Source organism: Tachypleus tridentatus, chromosome 13, assembly GCF_004210375.1.
Source record: "Tachypleus tridentatus isolate NWPU-2018 chromosome 13, ASM421037v1, whole genome shotgun sequence".
NCBI classification, from domain to species: domain Eukaryota; kingdom Metazoa; phylum Arthropoda; class Merostomata; order Xiphosura; family Limulidae; genus Tachypleus; species Tachypleus tridentatus.
In genome coordinates, this window is record NC_134837.1 from 196,109,473 (window position 1) to 196,129,632 (window position 20,160).

The 20,160-nt window shown below is 33.8% G+C and overlaps 1 protein-coding gene across 1 annotated transcript in view; it reads right to left on the reverse strand.

The window, feature by feature from the left end:
* Positions 1 to 20,160, reverse strand: part of LOC143236422 (laminin subunit alpha-1-like) — a 144,926-nt gene that overhangs the window by 95,231 nt on the left and 29,535 nt on the right. The window contains 9 exon segments of the mRNA XM_076474685.1: positions 710 to 828; positions 1,230 to 1,347; positions 2,926 to 3,015; positions 3,730 to 3,849; positions 4,628 to 4,687; positions 6,106 to 6,348; positions 7,185 to 7,344; positions 13,035 to 13,064; positions 14,216 to 14,345. Of these exon segments, the coding sequence (XP_076330800.1) occupies positions 710 to 828; positions 1,230 to 1,347; positions 2,926 to 3,015; positions 3,730 to 3,849; positions 4,628 to 4,687; positions 6,106 to 6,348; positions 7,185 to 7,344; positions 13,035 to 13,064; positions 14,216 to 14,345 (1,070 nt within the window).

The window sequence follows — 20,160 nt, forward strand, 5'->3', positions numbered from 1 at the left end:
TATATTTCAATTCATTCTGAGACAAAGATACCTTGCAATAGCTGACATTGACTTAAACAGAGATATTTGAACTTTTTTTTTAACTAGAAATAAAGATAAATAAACACAAAGCTTGTAATAGGGAGCTCTGAACTTTGAGACACTATCTGCATATATGAATATAACAAGCAGTTATTAAATAGTGTTTTGATTCACACAATACATGAAATTATATATACTATGTCAAAAAAAGTTTTACTTGTCCACACATTACTGACAAACTGATTTAATTTTGAATAAAACTATTTACACAAAAACTGACTAAAATATCATTCTTTCTTGAAAACTATTGTATTCTGAGAATCTTATTTAATAAGATAGATGTAGTGGTGAAGGAAGAGATGTATTTGCTTGGACATGTTTGCCTTTCTAAATGTACCTCAGTTTTGTTTTGTTTTTATATCCTATGTTCTTGAATGAAGAAAAACAATATACTATATTAAAGCTTTTGTAAATGAAACTGAAATCTAAATTGTGGTAAGTGTCTTTCAAGTAACATTAATGACACATCATGAACTGCTCAAAATATTAAAACTTTTGATCGTATTATTATAATCATAATTCTTATAAAAATTGCTGAGTTGTGTGGTAAATATTTCACATTTTTTCTATCGTTCATGGAGCAGTTTGATACTGAGCTATAACCAATGTAACAAAAACATTAACTGACCTTGCAGTTTATACATAATCCACCACCTGTATAGTGACCTTTAGTATTTAAACTTCCATTTCTAACAGCAACATCTCCATCATAGATACATTCATTAGCATGGTCAAAGCACTCGCACTCTGAAACAAATTAAACATTACAAACAATATAAGAATCATTTGTTGTTTACTATTTGTACACTGAAACCAATGTATTTGTTTGTTTGTAGTTAAGTGCAAAGGACTATTTGTGCTCTCTCTATAATGGGTATCGAAGCCAGGCTTCTACCATTGCAAGTTCACAGACATACTGCTGTGCCACTGGGGGCTAAATCAATGTAAGAATCCTTTATCTTTCACATTTTTCCTGTTTATATGTATTATATAAAATCAATTAATATACCTAAAACATCATATTTTTGCAGCATATTTTTGTTTTTAATGCTATAAAATGAATGTTATATAAATGAATACAAATTAATTACATTTATTTTCATCACTCCTTTTTAAAAGTAAATGAAAATATTAATCACAAAAATTACTTTCACAAGCAGCTCCATCTGCATTTGTACCAGCTCTCCATGGCTCTTGATTGTAAAAGGGACAACAATGGTCACACCTGTCTCCACATGTGTTGTGTTTACACACACAGTGAAACTCCTGAAAAGAAATTAAATTTAATGTGATTTATTTCATTTGGCAATGATTAACGTTTTGCTTTATTAAGTAATAATTATTACTTCCAAGACTTGCAGGATTCATTTGTAAGAATATATGTATTTATGGTTTATAGTAATGTAAACTGGCAGTTTTGCCTGTGATACAAAATCTTTTAAATTACCTTATCTTAAACTGTGGTATACTTGAAACATTCTGACATCATGCCATTTTTTTAATCATATGTTTAGACCTACGTGACTTCAATAGTAACAGAAACACTGATGTTCACAGACCATCAGCAATTTAATAAGATCTACATTATTGAATATGAAATTGTTTGTACTAAACAGTGTAATAGTTTTCACAGACATTGGAATTGTTGGAAACAGTCTGTTGTAGAAAAAACACAAGGTTAGAAAACAATGTTTCAAAAGTCTTTTGTTTTTCTACTACTTATTGCTGCACATTCCAGTGTAGTAATCATGAATACTATGCCTAAACAAATCTATCAAAGAAAAATTTACTCTTTCTAAACCCATAGCTAAACAGACAAATACAAACTATACCTTTAACATGCAGATCAAATACCCAATCAAGAGTTTGAAACATAACAATGTAGACATCTTTTATTTACTGTAAAAAAAAAGTAAACAATAAAAATCGTTCTTGATACAATTTTCTTCCAAAAATTTCATTGGTTGTTTGGAGCTTTAAAGCAGCGAGACTATCTGCACCAAACAACCATTAAAAATGTAAAAGGAAAATAAGATAAAAGCTAAGCAAAGCCCAATAATCAAGTAAAAAAATGTTGATAATACAAAAAAGTAACTTTCCTGAAATAGGACCATTATAACAGCATGTCAAGATTTTGATAGATAAATGATTACTTTAAAAGAGTCTTAGCACTTATTGTTTTCTATCATAATTATTCAAATAATAACCTTGTCTGAAAGTATTTTTTAATTAACATTTTAATGATGCACAAAATTCAGCAACAACTCAAAAATAATAAAACTAGAACATCACATTCTAACTTTTTAAAACATAACCACCATTTATGTATTACACAGTGATAGTTAGTACATCACGTTCTAACTTTTTAAAAACATAACCACAATTTATGTATTACACAGTGATAGTTAGTACATCACGTTCTAACTTTTTAAAACATAACCACCATTTAAAACATGTATTACACAGTGATAGTTAGTACCACTTTTTTATTTATTCCTTTTTCATTGTTATATTTATATAAACAACTATCTCAGTGTTAGTTTTACTTTTAAGTCTACAATAAAGAATAAAATAAAAAGACACATTTTGATATTTTATTATTTATTTGAAAAAGTGAAAAACTAATACAACATATACAGAACATGATGTTTAATTGAGACCAGTATCTTGTAAAAGCAAATACTGAAAAGCACAACAGCAAACTTTTGTTAATACACCAGATTCAGATGAACCATTTAAAAATATTCTTATAGTAACTATGGAGATTATTAAAGCCGTCTAATTAATTTGAATGACAAACAGATCTTCAAACATGACACCAATGAACAAAAATGCTGAACTTACACCAGTGGTAGAATCCATTGGACACTCCTCAGCATGACCAAAACATACACACTGACCACCAATGGAGATGTCTTTGATGGAATAGAAATACTAAAAAATAAATCAAAATCAAATCTATACCATCTACAGTGATATTAAAAGATATAGGCCTTTCAAAGCTATCTTGTAAAAATTAAATCTTAAATTTTATAGAACTGTGTACAAAAATACTTGAATGCCTACAGCTAACACAGATATCTCTTTCTTTTATAAAACACATGGCCAGCATGTCTGCCCATTTCTTTTATAAATTCCACAGCTAAAAACGATTATTTCTTTATTTTATAAAACTCATAATTAACAAATTTTTTTAATTGAAAACATTTCACTTTAAGTACAATCCCACACTTTACCCTGATACTACAACTTTCAAATATACATTTGCACCTGTACTGATAAAACAAACACTAGTAAACACTACTGCATAGAAACAGATAAACTAAAATTTAAAGAGGGCTTTAGGGTACATAAATAGATGTACAGAAAGGGAGGACTGCAACAAAATTTCAAACAAGTAGTAAAAAAACAATTAAGTTTTTGAAACCATAATACTTTAACTTGTTATTTTCATAATAGTGAACTTAAAATGTTACCTCTAAAATTTAAGAAAAAAAAAAAAAGTAGAAACTGGTGAAAATAAAAAACTTGTTTTGATAAATATATTTCACTTGTAAAATTAAAATTTGAACAATTCAATATTTCAAACATTTTTTAATTGAAATGACTTTCTGTAAACTTTCTGGTGGTTTTTTAATATATTCTTACTCTTCTTGTCACAGATTTATCTATCTTTTGGGGATCATCTGTTTGTAGTGACATTAGGTCTGCATTTAAGGTACGGATTTTCTGAAGACGAAGCCTAACAAAACGAGCAGTGGTAAATTCCTGCAATAAATCAGAATATACAAGTATGTATTCATTTCAAAACTTTCAAGTTCAACAGCTTTCACACTAAAAACAACATTAAGTTTAAAGTACAAAATCTTTTGTGGCTTAGGAGAATCTGTACTTTTCAACTTTAAACAAAATGTTACAAAGCAATTTAGAAATGAGCAATAATAATAACTCTTGTTAAGGAGTTAGTTCAATATTTCATTGTGTGCATGTTTGGCTACGACTGACATTCATAAAAAAAAATTATACATTTTTTGAAAAGTCTCAGAAATTGAAAAAAATTCTTTTAACTATGTTCACCAAAATTTTACTGTTTTAAACAGCAAACAAATATGTTTTAGGTTTTCCAGATCATTCACCAAAATGGTACATGGAATTATAATGACATGCTAATAATAATAATATTAAGTTAAAAAATGTAGTGTGATAATAGATGACATGCAATGTCAAAGCATAACTTCAGAATTCATCTTGTAAAAAGCAATGTTCAATGTGAGAAAACAAAAGACATTAACTCTTTCACTGCTATGTTTAAAGATAACTCTTCCAGTACTAAATTTATTTCCAGGTTTACAATAAAAAGACAAGTGTTTAATTTTAATATATCATTACTGTTTTAAGCTTGAAGCCAATAAACTTTAGGAACTATGAAGAGAGATATTTGTTCTTCATAATGATACAAGTTTACAAAATATGTTGACAATGTTCTACAGATGGTATATATGGCATTGAAAGAACATACTCATAACACCCCTTAATGTAAACTTACTCTTAAAGCATTACTGGGACCATCAACTCCTGGCCTTCCATTAACTAGAGATATGTGAATCTGTTAAAAAATACACAAAATACACTTCCTTTAATATCTTTCCAATCTGTCTATCCACTTTTACTAGCTTATTTCAATACTAAAATTTCCTTGAAAAGCATACCAAGAAATGTTTAATTGGTTTGATCAGTTCAAAATCTAGTTTTAACCAGAGAAAAAAATTGTAATATTTTTTTCAACAGATATAAAAACAAAAATTTCACTAACTAATAACAAAAAATACCTGGAAAAAAGTATGGCTTTTTTATATAAGATACAATATATTGTTTTAAATATTAATAACTGTTTTATTTATTTAAAGTACAAAGCTACATAATGGACTATCTGCACTATGCCCACCAAGGGTATCAAAACACTGTTTCTACTGTTCTGCAGATATAGCACTGTGGTACTGAGGGTCATGGTGGTTCTAAATAATCTCAGACATGCCAATTTAAACTATGCCCCATCTCCATTTAATCTCATTTGAAATATCTAAATTATTCATCCAAGGTGGCTTCCTAACACAAAAAAAATGGCTGAGAAAACCACTAGATGGACATCCTAAACTTTTAATTGGTTATTTACATGTCACATACACAACTATGTGTATATAAGAGACCATTTCCAAAAAATTCAGAGAGATGAGCAGAACCACTCCCTGTGTTTGATTCAATATGTAAGTGATATTTCAGCAAAATGAAAAGATATGAGGTTCTTATTTTATATTCTAGTTTGTCAATATTGGTAATTTGAGTTGGAAACTGTAAATTTAGTATTTTCACATCACAAATATCTAATCTGTATCAGTGCTGCATTCAACATACCACATGAAACACAAAAATGTACATTTAATTGTGCTTTTTTTAATATTTACTTTTAAATTAAGAAATATAATAATATATAATACTAAAATCTGAGTTATAATCCACAGTTTGATACTGAATGTAAGGAGCTAAATTCATCAAATATAGTTCAATAAAATTTTGAATGTAAGTCAACAAATGTGATGACATAACCTTTGATCCATCTGGAAAGGTATACTTAATTACAACTGCAGTACAAAATCAAGGACATAAGATTTGTCATAACTTTTTTTCTTTTAGTTCATATGCTAGGTTATCAAATGAAACTAGTCATTCACATTTTGGTCAAGATCTAGAAGAACTGAAAAGTAACTTTAGGGTTTTGTAACATTTCACTGGTCCCCTAGTGGGCAACAGTAAGCTTACAGATTTGAAAGATTAAAATTCAGATTTGAATTCCCAACAGTGGCAGAATACAAAGAACCTTTATGTAGCTTTGCATTATGAATAAAACAACAGCATCACAATGCAAAGTTTTATAAACAATTATGATATATAAAACATCTATCTACCATTTAAGATTTGCATACACATACTGTTTGAAGTAAAAGATAATAATAAACAAGTTCAAACCTCTCCATTTTCTAGAGGATTCAGTTTTGAGTAATAAGATGTGCATATGACTTCATCATCAGCACGATAATGAGGTACACCAACTGTTGGACGGATACCATACACTTCCCAACATTCGGCATCACTGATGGCATGATACTGCCAAGGTTTGTAGTCGATGCCATCAAGAGATCTCTCAAGTATCCAGTTTCCAGGACGTGGAGATACTCCTGCTTTGATAATGATGTAAGCTATCTGGTAGGTCTGTGGAGAAAAGAAAAAAACCTTGATTATACTTGAATAGATTAAACAGTACTTGTGCATATTTATAATATTACAAATAATACAATGGTAAATAGTTGTACAATACACAAGACTTATTAAAAATAGGGCATTATTTTTGTCTTAAAATTATGAACCTTCCTGCTACATTTGTAGTTATTTTAAATAACAGTAACGGTTGAAATGTCAAATAAATCTAATTTAATTTTTGGCACTATACTTGCATCATGAATATTGTTTACATTTAGTTCAGTTCTGAATATGTAAAGCATACTCTAATCACACATTATTATCCACTACAGAATCTCTTCCAGCAATTTATATCTAAGCTATTGTAGAAAGTCTTAATTGAAATTCCACTGATTTTATCACAAATAATTAGAAAGAACCTTGAAAAAATGCTTAAATTGAAAATAAAATTATTCCTGAAAACACAAAATATATTAGGAACTAAAATATCAAAATTGTAACTTGTTCTCACACCTTCATGTAAACTGGATGATTTTTATAGAATTTTTACTAAAACTCTAGATTGGTACTTAATAAAAAGAGGAAACAATTTTATAAAATAAAACCATATTCCATTATTTTAATGCAAACATTAAAAGTGACTTTTCAAAGAAGAAAATATACTACATCACAGTAGTTACTTTTAAAATACAGATTCAGAATATCAACAATTATCATAATTTCAAAATTTTGCTGAATTGAAGAGAACAAATAGCTTGATAAATAACATTTAATGTGAATTTGTATCTATACTTTATTTTATAGGTTACAAGGTTATTAGTTTGCAAATGAAAGAGAAAAAAAAAAACCTGTTTCAGATCAAGTGTAATGGTAACCCATTCAAAATGTTTCCCATTTTGAAGTGTAGGGCTCTGCCACCAGCTATTGGTTCCATCTATGGCATTTACAATTGGATGTCGCTTATCAGGATCCAAACTGGAGGCATCACAAACTCCACAATGTTGTTGTCTACATGTATAAAATAATGTTACTGTAGCAGAACACCAAGACAGACATATAGAACTCTGATCTTATTTAACATCTAATGAAGAAGCATCACAGAATAGCAAATTCACAACATGCTTACCATTTGCTTTTAATGTTGATGTCAGTGATAATGTTTCATAAGAAAGTGCAATGGATATGTTTAAGAGGTGTAGCCCTTACAAAAATATAACCTGTGAGAGAAAATAGTAGCAATGTGCAATAAAGAGAAACACAGTGGAAATAGTTTGTTCTGATATTGATAAAAGTATGTTTGGAAGAATTAGGGTTATATACCCTCTACTTAAATTTACTGTTAACAGACATTCAACGAATGAATGAAATATGCTGTGAAAATATCATTTTATTATCAAACATTCCTGAGCACCTAAACTCTACTAGGAGAGACCCATCACAGATTTTGTAGGAAGTTAAAAATGGTGCACAAAGCTTTGACAGAAATTCTTGCAAATGCATGTACATTAAAATTAAACCTATGAAGCTTATACATGCAATTACCAGTAATCAATAATGATTGTTATATATACCAAGCAGTGATACAATGCACAAGATGGTGGGAGAAAGATTGTGGTATATATGAGACAGTGTCAAAGAGGCTGATTTATCAATTAAAGATATATCATATGCTTGGCTAAAGCTTATAATGTTAAGTCTATTCTAAATTGCTGAATGCCTACATTTAGGCCTAATGAACAGGATCTAGTAGGTTGAATCAATTTTACCTCACTGAAAATTCTCATCATATATATGTAAGTTACATATTTATTGGTAATGTTTTTACAATTAGACAGTATTGCATACACCAGTTTATTCAATTTCATATTTTTTAACTAAATTTATAATGCCAGAATGATAGGTAAAATAAATACAGTGGACATAGTGAACATTATGGAAACCAGTAGAAAAAATACTTCCACTCAAGTAGTTCTTTAGGATTCATGCTGATAAAACAAGATGAGAAAGTATTACAAAATAGGAATATGGAATCAAAACTACCACTTCATGACTTGCAAAAACTATTATTATTACATACTATACTGGTCATGACTTTATATCTCAAAAATGGAGAAAGGATAGCAAAAGTATAGTCTCTATGGTTTGTTTGTTTAGAATAAACCACAAAACTATACAATGGGCTATCTGTGCACTGCTCACCACAGGCATTGAAACCCAGTTTCTTACAGTGCTAATCTACAGACATACTGCTGTGCCACTGGGATACAGTCTCTATGTAATGAAAATGTACCATTAGTAAGTGTAGCAACAGAACAATGTTCCAATTCATCATCAGCAACTGTGACAACAGAACAGTGCCCAGGTCCATCATCAACAAGTGCAACAACAGAACAATGCCCAGGTCCATCATCGACATGTGCAACAGCAAAACAATGTCCAGGTCCATCATCAACATGTGCAACAGCATAACAATATCCAGGTCCATCATCAACATGTGCAACAGCAAAACAATGTCCAGGTCCATCATCAACAAGTTTGACATCAGAAAAATGTCCAGGTTCATCATCACGTGTGACACATAGCAGTCTTAACTTCCTGAATATTAACAAGTATGCCACAAGAATTATATCACTGGTGATAAAAAAATAAGACTTATTAAAGTAAGAATCCCCTCACTGCCAAAACTATTTCTCATCAGATTGTACAAAGATAGTGGAAGAAAGTGTGTGGCTTATGCTAAGCAACATCAAAGAGGCTAATTCATCAATTAACTCTTGTCACATATTTTACAAAAGAGGACAGACTCCCATGCATCCCTTTTCACTACAACCAAACATGGAAAAAAGCCAAAGCAACTATTCAAGAGATCCTATAGAAACTGGAAGAATACTTCAGGAGACACAAGATGGAACACCAACTCATATTCCTATTTTTTAATTCTTCCACACAAAGGATGACCAGAAGAGGGCATGACTGTAGAAAACTACTGAAAAAGGCATTATTCAAGTGGTGTAAAATCATGTTTTTCTTTCATTCCCCTATTATGAATTGGTTTACAACATTGTATCTGAAATTAAAGTTATCAGGAACAATTAAGACTATGCTAACTATTCTAAAGTCAAAGTGACATCATATACACAGTGCAGGAATTGAAATTAACAGTTCTCAGAGGATGTGAAAGGCAGGCCAAGAATATGAATGTCCCAGCCAGCACTCCTAAAAGACATTAGAGAAAAGCAGTCTTCCTGATATTCCTAAATGGCCTCATTATGAAAATGGAGCAGAAATTCAGCACACTAAATACCAAAGCATTTCATAGCCTCACCTTTTCTAACTAATATATACATTCTAACTGACAAATGATGCTGAGAATTTGAAAACTACCTACAATATTATCTTCCAAGTCTCTCAACATTACATCAGTAAGTAAGACTTCAAAGATGCACTGCCTCTTCAACCCTGTTCCATTGATGTCTTATGAATGAACAGAGTGCAGCATTCCAACATGTATACTGTATTCCATCTGTTCCATTGATGTCTTATGAATGAAAAATACAATATTCCAATATGTATACTGTATTCCATCTGTTCCATTGATGTCTTATGAATGAACAGAGTGCAGTATTCCAACATGTATACTGTATTCCATCTGTTCAATTGATGTCTTATGAATGAACAGAGTGCAGCATTCCAACATGTATACTGTATTCCATCTGTTCAATTGATGTCTTATGAATGAACAGAGTGCAGCATTCCAACATGTATACTGTATTCCACCTGTTCCATTGATGTCTTATGAATGAACAGAGTGCAGCATTCCAACATGTGTATACTGTATTCCACCTGTTCCCTTGATGTCTTATGAATAAACAGAGTGCAGAATTCCAACATGTATACTGTATTCTGTCTGTTCCATTGATGTCTTATGAATGAACAGAGTGCAGCATTCCAACACGTATACTGTATTCTATCTGTTCCATTGATGTCTTATGAATGAACAGAGTGCAGCATTCCAACATGTGCATTCCACCTGTTCCATTGATGTCTTATGAATGAACAGAGTGCAGAATTCCAACACGTATACTGTATTCTATCTGTTCCATTGATGTCTTATGAATGAACAGAGTGCAGCATTCCAACACGTATACTGTATTCCATCTATTCCTACTGATATCTATTTCACAGATGCTTTTGTTACACACATTCATTTTGCCCTCAAAGGGATTAAAATAGAAGTGCACATAACATGGCCTGTGAGCTAATTTTGATCCATCAGCTCATTTTGTATGGCTCTTGACATGAAATTGTAGTGCACATACTTGAAAGTTTTTTTTTTTTTTTTAATTTGATGGAAAATATTTTGATCTCCCAAAGAATATTGCCAATTTCATTCATTAGTTTTAAGTGCCATATCACTATGCAGTTATAAACTCCTTTTTGCATCACACAAATTTCAACAGACACAGGCTAAAATAATCACAAGACCATTAGTCGATTTTACTGAATGTGGTCTCTTCTTATTGTATATCTAATTAATACTTTAACAGTTATAAGCAAAGTAGATTTATTGTAAATGTTCAATAAGATCTCTTTCCCCTACATTTTACAACATAAAACATTGTTATATCATTTATCATTGTATTACAAAACAGCTTGTTACTTTGTAATTTTAGCAGTATAATAACGGTACAATATTGGTACATTTTTATTATAAATTCAAGAATTCCATAATAGACAAGAATAAACAGAGGAAAGTGGATAAGCAGCATATATATTTTGTAAAGTAGTTTTTAGAGTTAGTAAAAAATACAAATAGGGTCCCACAGACTTTTCAGAGGAAGAAATATTATTGCCCACCAAGTCTCTATCACATTTCAAATTGGCCCTAACAAAAAAATAAGTGGTGCACCCCTGCACTAAAACATACCTATGTAACAGCAAGAGGGAGACAAAACTGAATGCATTTCCTCCTATAATCATTCACAAGGACATACTTATCAACCACCTCCAGGTCACCGATAGGTTTGCTAAGAAAAATTTATGGAGGACTTTATTTGGGAATCCTAAGAGGTGAGTTGTTTCCTCACATATTGGCCTTGATACCACAAGTTTTACTGTTTTATATAATTTGACAAGTTTCATCTCATTAATAAATAACTCTTTTTCCAAGGTCATGAAGGGTAACAAAGTTTTCAATGTATTTGAATATGGAACAAGTATTTTGGTTTGTTTTGAATTTTGCACAAAGCTACGCAAGAAATATCTGCACTAGATGTCCCTAATTTAGCACTGTAAGACTAGAGGGAAGGCAGCTAGTAATCACCACCCACTGCCAACTCTTGGGCTACTCTTTTACCAACAAATAGTGGAATTGACTGTCACATTATAATGTCCCCTCGGCTGAAAGGGCAAGCATGTTTCGTGTGACAGGGATTTGAACCTGCAGCCCTCAGATTACAAGTTGAGTGCCTTAACCACCTGGCCCAGCTGGGCAACAAGTATTACAATATTTCTAAAGCACATCAAAGATGGTATAAAACCAGTATGTAGTTACAAGTTCCATGAGTAAAATTTATTTATTCCAGAACATTTCTGTATCGACATTATTTTCATAATAATGCTTGAGCAAGCCTTTAATGAGTAAAAAAATGTTTAATGTATTATGGCATATAGTTCATATGTATTAACTGTCATATCTCAAAAAGACTGATAATTAGTTGAAAACACAATAACCCTACAACAACACAGGGTTTTGATGGATTTTGATGGATTCAATATTGTAACTTAAGATTCAAAAATTAAAAATTATAAATTTAAATGTTACAGTACAACTTGAATAGTATATGACTTTCACAATTATAAAAAATCACTCTTTAAAAACACTATTTACATATATTACAAAGAAATAGAATAATATGAGAAGCAAATGCTGAACAATTTATCTACATTAAGTGAAAACTATTAAACACTCTTACCAGCTTTGGAGAAATAAAGTAAATTAAAAACCAGAATGATTAACTGTAAACTACATTTTTGAAAATTCTTTAAAAATGTTACACTGATACTTAATTACAACTGAGAATTAAACATGGTCTGAAAACCAGTAAACAGATTAATACACTTATAAACTAGCCAAAATACAATTTTCTCAACCACCCCTCCCTCAGTCATTTGAATAGAGCAACTTACCAAGTTAGGTAAGTTTAACCACAACTGAAATCCTGTGTTCAGTATCTATTCGATTAAGTGGCATATTGTACATTGTAATTAATCTGATGACTGTGATATTATGCAAAATAATAATAACAAAATTGTTTGATTTACAATGTATAGACTGTACTTCCCTTGATTATACCTCCAGTAGATACTTGATCAGTGTGTCTAAATCTGTGGTCTACAGGTTAACTCCATGTTTCTCATGGAAAGTAAGAAGCAGAATAACATATAGTTCCCATTGTGGGTGGTTCACTAAGATATCAAAAATTAAAGTATTCTATAAACAAATATTCTGAGAACTACTGCACTAGATCTAAATCATAAATGCTTATAATAATACTTTTTACAATGTAGGATGATGTTTTGGTGCATAAAAAAGCCATCACAACATGAAGCATGCTGAACATATCAAATAGGAAATTGTATGTGTTTTTACAAGTTGAATACACTTATAAACAGAGAATAATTAAGTCTAAACCTACCTTGGAGAAGCAACCCTTTGGTCAAAATCCCTGTGAAAAAAAAATATATATATGTATATAATTGTATACATAATATCTCACATGTTATTAAATAAACACTTTGAATGAATTTAAGTTTATCTAAGATGGTCTACCGATTTTTGTTTGATATATGAAAATAATTTGGAAAAAAATTTTTTTTTATTGTATATCATAAGAAATGGCACGTTTTGGCGTTCTAGTTATAAATTTCATAAAGAATTAAAAAAACATAAAATGAATCATAGTAAAACTGTTTTACATAAAAGTTGTTCAGTAATATACTAAAGTTATCTATAAACCTTCATAAACGAAATAAGAACAATTTTTCCTGGCTGTTTCGTACGTGCACAACAATGGACAGTGCAAATAATAAAACATCCAGCATTTAATGCAAGCATTGTAACAAAACTACATAAAGTCATCGTTCACGGCAGGTATTATTAACATTATTTAATTACATTGAATTTGTAATGACGATAAGCCCACTTGATGTAAAAATGTTATCTCAGGACGGCTGGTATGGATATTAACACTCTTACCAAAGTAACCAACCTGAAGATGGCCTACGATGGTCGAAACGTTGTTTTCAGCTTTATTTTAATACCCATTCCAGCCGTCCAGAGATACGTAATTACACTGAATGTTTAGTAGTAAACATGACTTACTTTCCAGTATGGTGGACACGGGTACATTAAAGTTCATTATCAAACGTACCATCCTCCAACATAACAACGCCAGTATACATACTGCACATTTAGTAACTTTAAATAGGATAGGGTGGCTAGTCCTTACTCACAGTCTAATTAATATGGTTTTTTTCTTCTTTTGTTATATCAAAGATGATAACAAGAAACTTGAAATTTTTATAATTGGTAATGTGAAGAACTTGAAGTATTGATGGTAATGGCAACTAAATTGGAAAGTGTATATTTGATTATTTAAACTCCAACACCATTCGTGCACGTATGTTGGTCACTGTATCTCATGTGTTTGACCTACAGAAAATAAATTTTTCTGCGAACTCTTAAATTTTTCATACGTACAAGGCATAGTCAGTCCGAAGTTTTATATTTACAGGAAAGAAATTTCAGTGAGTTAAGGTAAAACTTAAACAAATGCAGGAAAACGCGTCATTCTAAATTTAATAACATAGCACTTACGTCAAATACACATGCTCAACAAGTTTGCAGTAAATTTCTTGCCCAGTTTCCCCACAGGTGGCGTTAACTGAAATGATGGCATCAGTGGCTAAGTTAGACACGGTCGGAAATAAACCTTTAGGAAGATCACCTACAGAAAACAACATCGTATTAAAGTTTGTTTCTGTTACAAGTTAAGTACAGCAATCATAGTGAAAAATCACTGCTTACAAGAAAAGTAACATAATTTTATAACAAATTAAACCCTTAGATATGAATGTTAAAGGGATAACAATGTATATCATCAGATTATGTAGTGAACTTTGTTTTGAATTTCGAGCAAAACTACTTGAGGGCTATCTGCGCTAGCCATCCATAATTTAGCAGTGTGAGACTAAAGGGAAGGCAGATGGTCACCACCATCCACCGCCAACTCTTGAGCTACTCTTTTACCAACGAATAGTGGGATTTACCTTCACATTACAACACTCCCACAGTTGAAAGAGCGGACATGTTTGGTGTGACAGGTGTGAAGAAATGGAAAAATATAATTTCGTTAAAAAAAAATGACAATGCAGCCTCAAGCTTTCTTTCGTAACTTCACACGTTTAGTAGCATTCTAAGTACCTGAAGTAGAAAAGACTGTGAATATGAAAAAAATGATTTTTTTTATTCTTCTGGAAACAATATCTGCCTGAAAATTTTAGTATTACCAAAAGTCACAAAATATAATCTACATCAATACTTTAGAATGTGGTAGAAATCAAAAACACGAAAAATCACGGCCAGATTTTTTATGAAGGAAAAAAATCGTATTACTGAATAATCAGTTTAATGTCGATGTTTTTGTTTTTCGCGCAAAGCTACTCGAGGGCTATCTGTGCTAGCCGTCCCTAATTTAGCAGTGTAAGACTAGAAGGAAGGCAACTAGTCATCACCACCCACCGCCAACTCTTAGGCTACTCTTTTACCAACGAATAGTGGGATTGACCGTGATATAATAACATCCCCACGGCTGAAAGGGCGTGCATGCTTGATGCAACGGGGATTCGAATCCTCAACCCTCAGATTACGAGTCGAATGCCTTAACCCACCTGGCCATGCCGGGCCTCAAATTATTGTGTTGGTTGGCTGGTTTGGCGTATTATGGCGCAAAGCAACTAGACTATCTGCGCCAAACATCCGGTCAAAAGTTAAAATTAAAGTAAAATTTGTAAAAATGAATCAAGGTTAAAACAAAACAAAATTTAACTTATGAATTAAAAACATAAATATCATCATATCCAATTTTTACATCTAGTTTACAGCAGTAAGAGAAAAACTACAGTAATACAAGTTATAAAGGACTTTCTGTGGCATAATGTTAATTATCATAACTCGCCAGGATGACTAACGGGTAAGTTCAAACATCAACGTTAGTCACTTGAAGTTGGGGCCTAGCATGGCCAAGCGTGTTAAGGCGTTCGACTCGTAATCCGAGGGTCTCGGGTTCGAATCCCGATCGCACCAAACATGCTCGCCCTCCCAGCCGTGAGTGCGTTATAATGTGACGGTCATTCGTTGGTAAAAGAGTAGTCCAAGGTTTGGCGGTGGGTGGTGATGACTAGCTGCCTTCCCTTTGATCTTACACTGCTAAATTAGGGATGTCTAGCGCAGATAGCCCTCGAGTAGCTTTGCGCGAAATTCATAAACACTTGAAGTTGACCTTTCCGGTCCTTGTTTCGAGTTATTTGACGTCACGGCCGTTTTCTGATTTCAAACCAAACTAGTTGCACTTTAATTCGTAAACAGGAATCACATTTTTAAAATGTCTAAATTATAAATTAAAAACTTAAATAGCATTATAAAGATTAATGGGCTTTAAAAAACTAAACACATTTGTAAGGTGGACAGTTTAACCATCGCCAATGGCACTGTCTAACGTTATGAAAAAACCTTGTGACAAAACATGTTTAAAATGGTACCGTCGTTATGACTCTCAACAATGTGGCTTATTGTAACACAAACAATACATTAGTCCACCAATCCCAGAGAAAAGAAAACAATGAGTTAAAAAAACTGTGACCAATGCGTAGTCTAATTGGGACAACTTCCTCTTTCTAATCCTTACGTAAGCAAGACGGCCAAAGACCAATAGAGAGTTTTATTTGGAAAAGCCTGTTTTCATGTTGTTCACTCCAAATCGACTGCCAACTGTCACGGAGCCGAACCTTGAATTCAGGACAACAGTCCATGTATGGAACAGGCTCTGCAGTGACAGTGCCTGAGCAGACAGATTTAGCTGCGGTGTCGGCGAGCCTGTTGCCGCGAATACCAACGTGGCCTGGTATCCATAAAAACTGGATAGAAGTAGATGTTAAAGAGAAATGGGCCAGTCGGTTTTGAATATCAGTGATAAGAGAATAAGAATGAACATGAAGCGATTCCAGAGCCAGTAGAAGAGTAAACGAGTCAGTAAAATAGTGCAATTTGAGTACTGCTTAACTTTTATGCGATCCAGGGCAAGAGAAATAGCATACACTTTATCAGAAAGTATAGAAACTGCAGAGGGGATTCTGTGCGCAACTATCGAACCACAACAAACCATGGCAGAGCCCACAAAGTCACCTGATTTTGAACCATCCGTATAATTAGGTATGGAAAGATAGTTTGAAAAATGTTCAGCAAATAGCAGACGCTACTTCCAATCGGGATTACCTGCTTTTCTAAGATGACTTAAAGAAAGGTCACATTTGGGGATTGTAATGAGCCATGGTGGGATGGTCTGACCAGTGGATACGGGAACGTTATCCAAAAACAGACCCAGTTCATCCAACTGCACCTGGATACGAAGGCCAAAAGGAACAATGGGAGATTTGTCTGTTCTGAAAAAGCATAATCCACTGAGGAAGGAAAACACAACCCTAAGTGGGATGCTGTGGTAAGAATAGAAGTTTCGAAGCATATAGTACAGACAGTTGCAAACGGCGGAGGTGCAGAGGAGGTACATGAGACTATATATATAAGCTCTGGACTAAGGTAGTGTGGAAAATCCCGGTGCAGAGCCGAAGTACCTGATGATGAATGAGGTCCAGAATCTTCAAGGCCGAGGTCCTGGCAGAATCATAGACCAGTGACTCATAGTATAGTTTTGATCAAATAAGAGCACTATATATCTTTAGCATAGAACATCGATCCGCTCTCCAAGTGATAGAATGGCTAAGAGAAAGGTAGTACAATAGCCTGGCGTCAGGCATCAGGAAAAACATTTTCCTGCCAGATCCGGTTTAAAACAATCAGAAGAATAGTAAGAAAAGCAGGAGATAGACAATGCAGCATCTCGTAGTGTACATCATTAGGCCCGACCAATGAAGGGCCAGTTTGAGTTCCATCAGTGTATAGGGGCGATAACAGTCATAGAGACGATCAGCTCAAAAGGAGAGGTGATCGCTCTGCTCGAGCCTGAATGCTAAGAAGGTGGAGGATGAAGCAGAAGTGCTAGATACACCGCAGAAGCTTTCACCTAGAGTATCGGCGATGCTCCAGGTATCAGGTACTTTCTAGCCATTAGAGAGTAAGATCGAGAGGGTGACAGAATTATTGCCCACTGACCTTTCGATTCTTGTCCCACATGACTTTGGAACTGGTGGTAGAAGATATGCTGGTTGTGAATTTAATCTAAGATTCCTTTTGGTTTTGACGTCTTACCCACTGAGCATGTGCACGGGCCTGCTGGAAAGCGATGCGGTTCGAGAGTGTGGGATACCTACGAAACGTATCACAGGTCAATTGTAGAGACTTCCATGCCATGTGGCAGGCAGGATTCCACACTGGACGAGGATATCGTGGAAAACGTGTTGAGGTTTTAGGAATACATTGAGCAGCTGCCTATATAATACAGTCAGTTACTGCTGCCACGTAGCAGTCTACTGATGGCTTACAAACGATGGCAGCATCAAGTTCTGCGAGAGGAGTAAAAGAGGGCCAGTTGGCTTAATCCAACTTCCACCAGGGCAAGCGGGTCGGATGGCACTGACAACGGTCAGTCTCTCTCAAAATTACAGGAAAATGATCACTGCCTCGTGGGTTATTGTTAACCCTCCATGAAAAGTGTGAGAATAGTGAAGGGGAGCAAACTGAGAGGTCAATAGCAGAAATTTACTGAAAATAAGTATAAGAACCACTGTTGAAAAGAGAAAGGTTGTGATCTGAGAGCATACGCTCTACGAAGCAACCCCTCCCAACAATATCAGTACCTCCCCAGAGGAGATTAGGTTCATTAAAGTTCTCCAGGATTAAAAAGGGAGATAGCAACTGTTCAACGAGAGCATCAAGGTCTGATTGATCATAGATCTCTTCAACTTTTTATTTAAATTATATTATATTATTAATATAATTTTATATTATAGATCAACTTTTTTAACCATAGAGGTCAAAAGACTTTTCATATGGTTTGAGAATGATTCTTTTGGAGGCACAGAGAGATCCGTCTGCACTCCCACTGTAGTAGTGGAACGAAGTGCAACAGCATATGTCTAAGATGAAGTGGTGGACAGTAACTTTCGAGCCTCAGGGTAAGTAATGTTTTGAATCGTCTTCAAACGCTGCACCTCCTTTTCTTCCAACCATTTAGGGCAAGAATGAAAGTAGGGCGGGTGAAAGCCATTGCAATTGACGCAACGAGGGTCCGTTCCACACTCATAGGCATCGTGGTCTTTGCCACCGCAACGAGCACATGTCAAGGAACCACGACATGACGTTCCGAGTGACACTGGAAACATCTGAGAGGGTTTGGAATGTATGGCCGCACCTTGCAATTAAAATAACCTGCCTTGATGGTGGCAGGTGGACGCGGTGATGTAAATGTTAAAATGAGGGCATTGGTCAGTATCTTAATTCCATTTTTGCGAGTGGAGATATGCCTCACTGCAGAAACTCCTTGGCTAGAGAAGTGAAGAAACCAGCGAAAAACTCCGACTCAGGATGTTCTTCAATTCCCTCTCAACAATTACTCCTCGTGACGAATTCAAAGTAGCATGAGATGTAACCTCAATAGGAATATCCCCAATCGCCTTTTAATGTAAGAGGAGTTCACTGTGTTTAGATGTGGATATTTCCACCAACATGTCACCGGAACGAAGCTTTTGGACTGACTTTGGAGAGCCAACAAGTCCCTCTAGTTCCTTCTAAATAAAAAAGGGAGACATTTGCCCTAAAGATTTGTCTGAAAGAGAATATAATATAAGAAAATGAGGTACAGGTATTACAGATGTTGAAGATTGCTGCTTAGAATCTTCAAGACGTGATCGTTTACCTATGGACTGTTTTTTCACTATTTTATTTAAGTTTTTATTTGGGGATCCATAAAAAAAATATTTCGGAGCCTACTGACCCCACCCACCATGGAGCCCTACGAGGGGACGCACTACAATGCCAAACAACGACACTGCAGCAACGCCAGGATTTCGTGAGCACTATACCCAAACACCAGCATCAGATACAATGTCTACAACACCTGTTGAGAACATTCAACACTGGTACTTGGTTACCCTAATCCAAGTAAACCAGCCGATTGATCCTAGGGGGATCATCCCAAGACCGTCCGTCTACAGGAGATCAAGGCCGAAGTGGTGTGCTGGGGTTGGACCCCTCAACCTCCAGGATCCTCTCCTCCCCTTCACGAGTCACCACGCACGGCAAACATGTGGGTGGATATTTAGACCCCAGAGGAGGAAAAGTGAAAGAACAAAACCTTCCTTGAAAGGTACCCTCACCACGTACAGGTATTCACACCGAGGGGGTTATAAGCATGTCGGAAAGATAAAATTCTACAAACCACGAATGTAAATGAAGAATGAAACCAATTTATCTTACTATGTTTAAATCATAACACGTGTAAAACATTCTGAACTAGTTAATAACTGTTTCTCATTCTTTCAAAACTACAGAGTATATAATATAGTATCCATTTTAAATGTTTAAGCTAT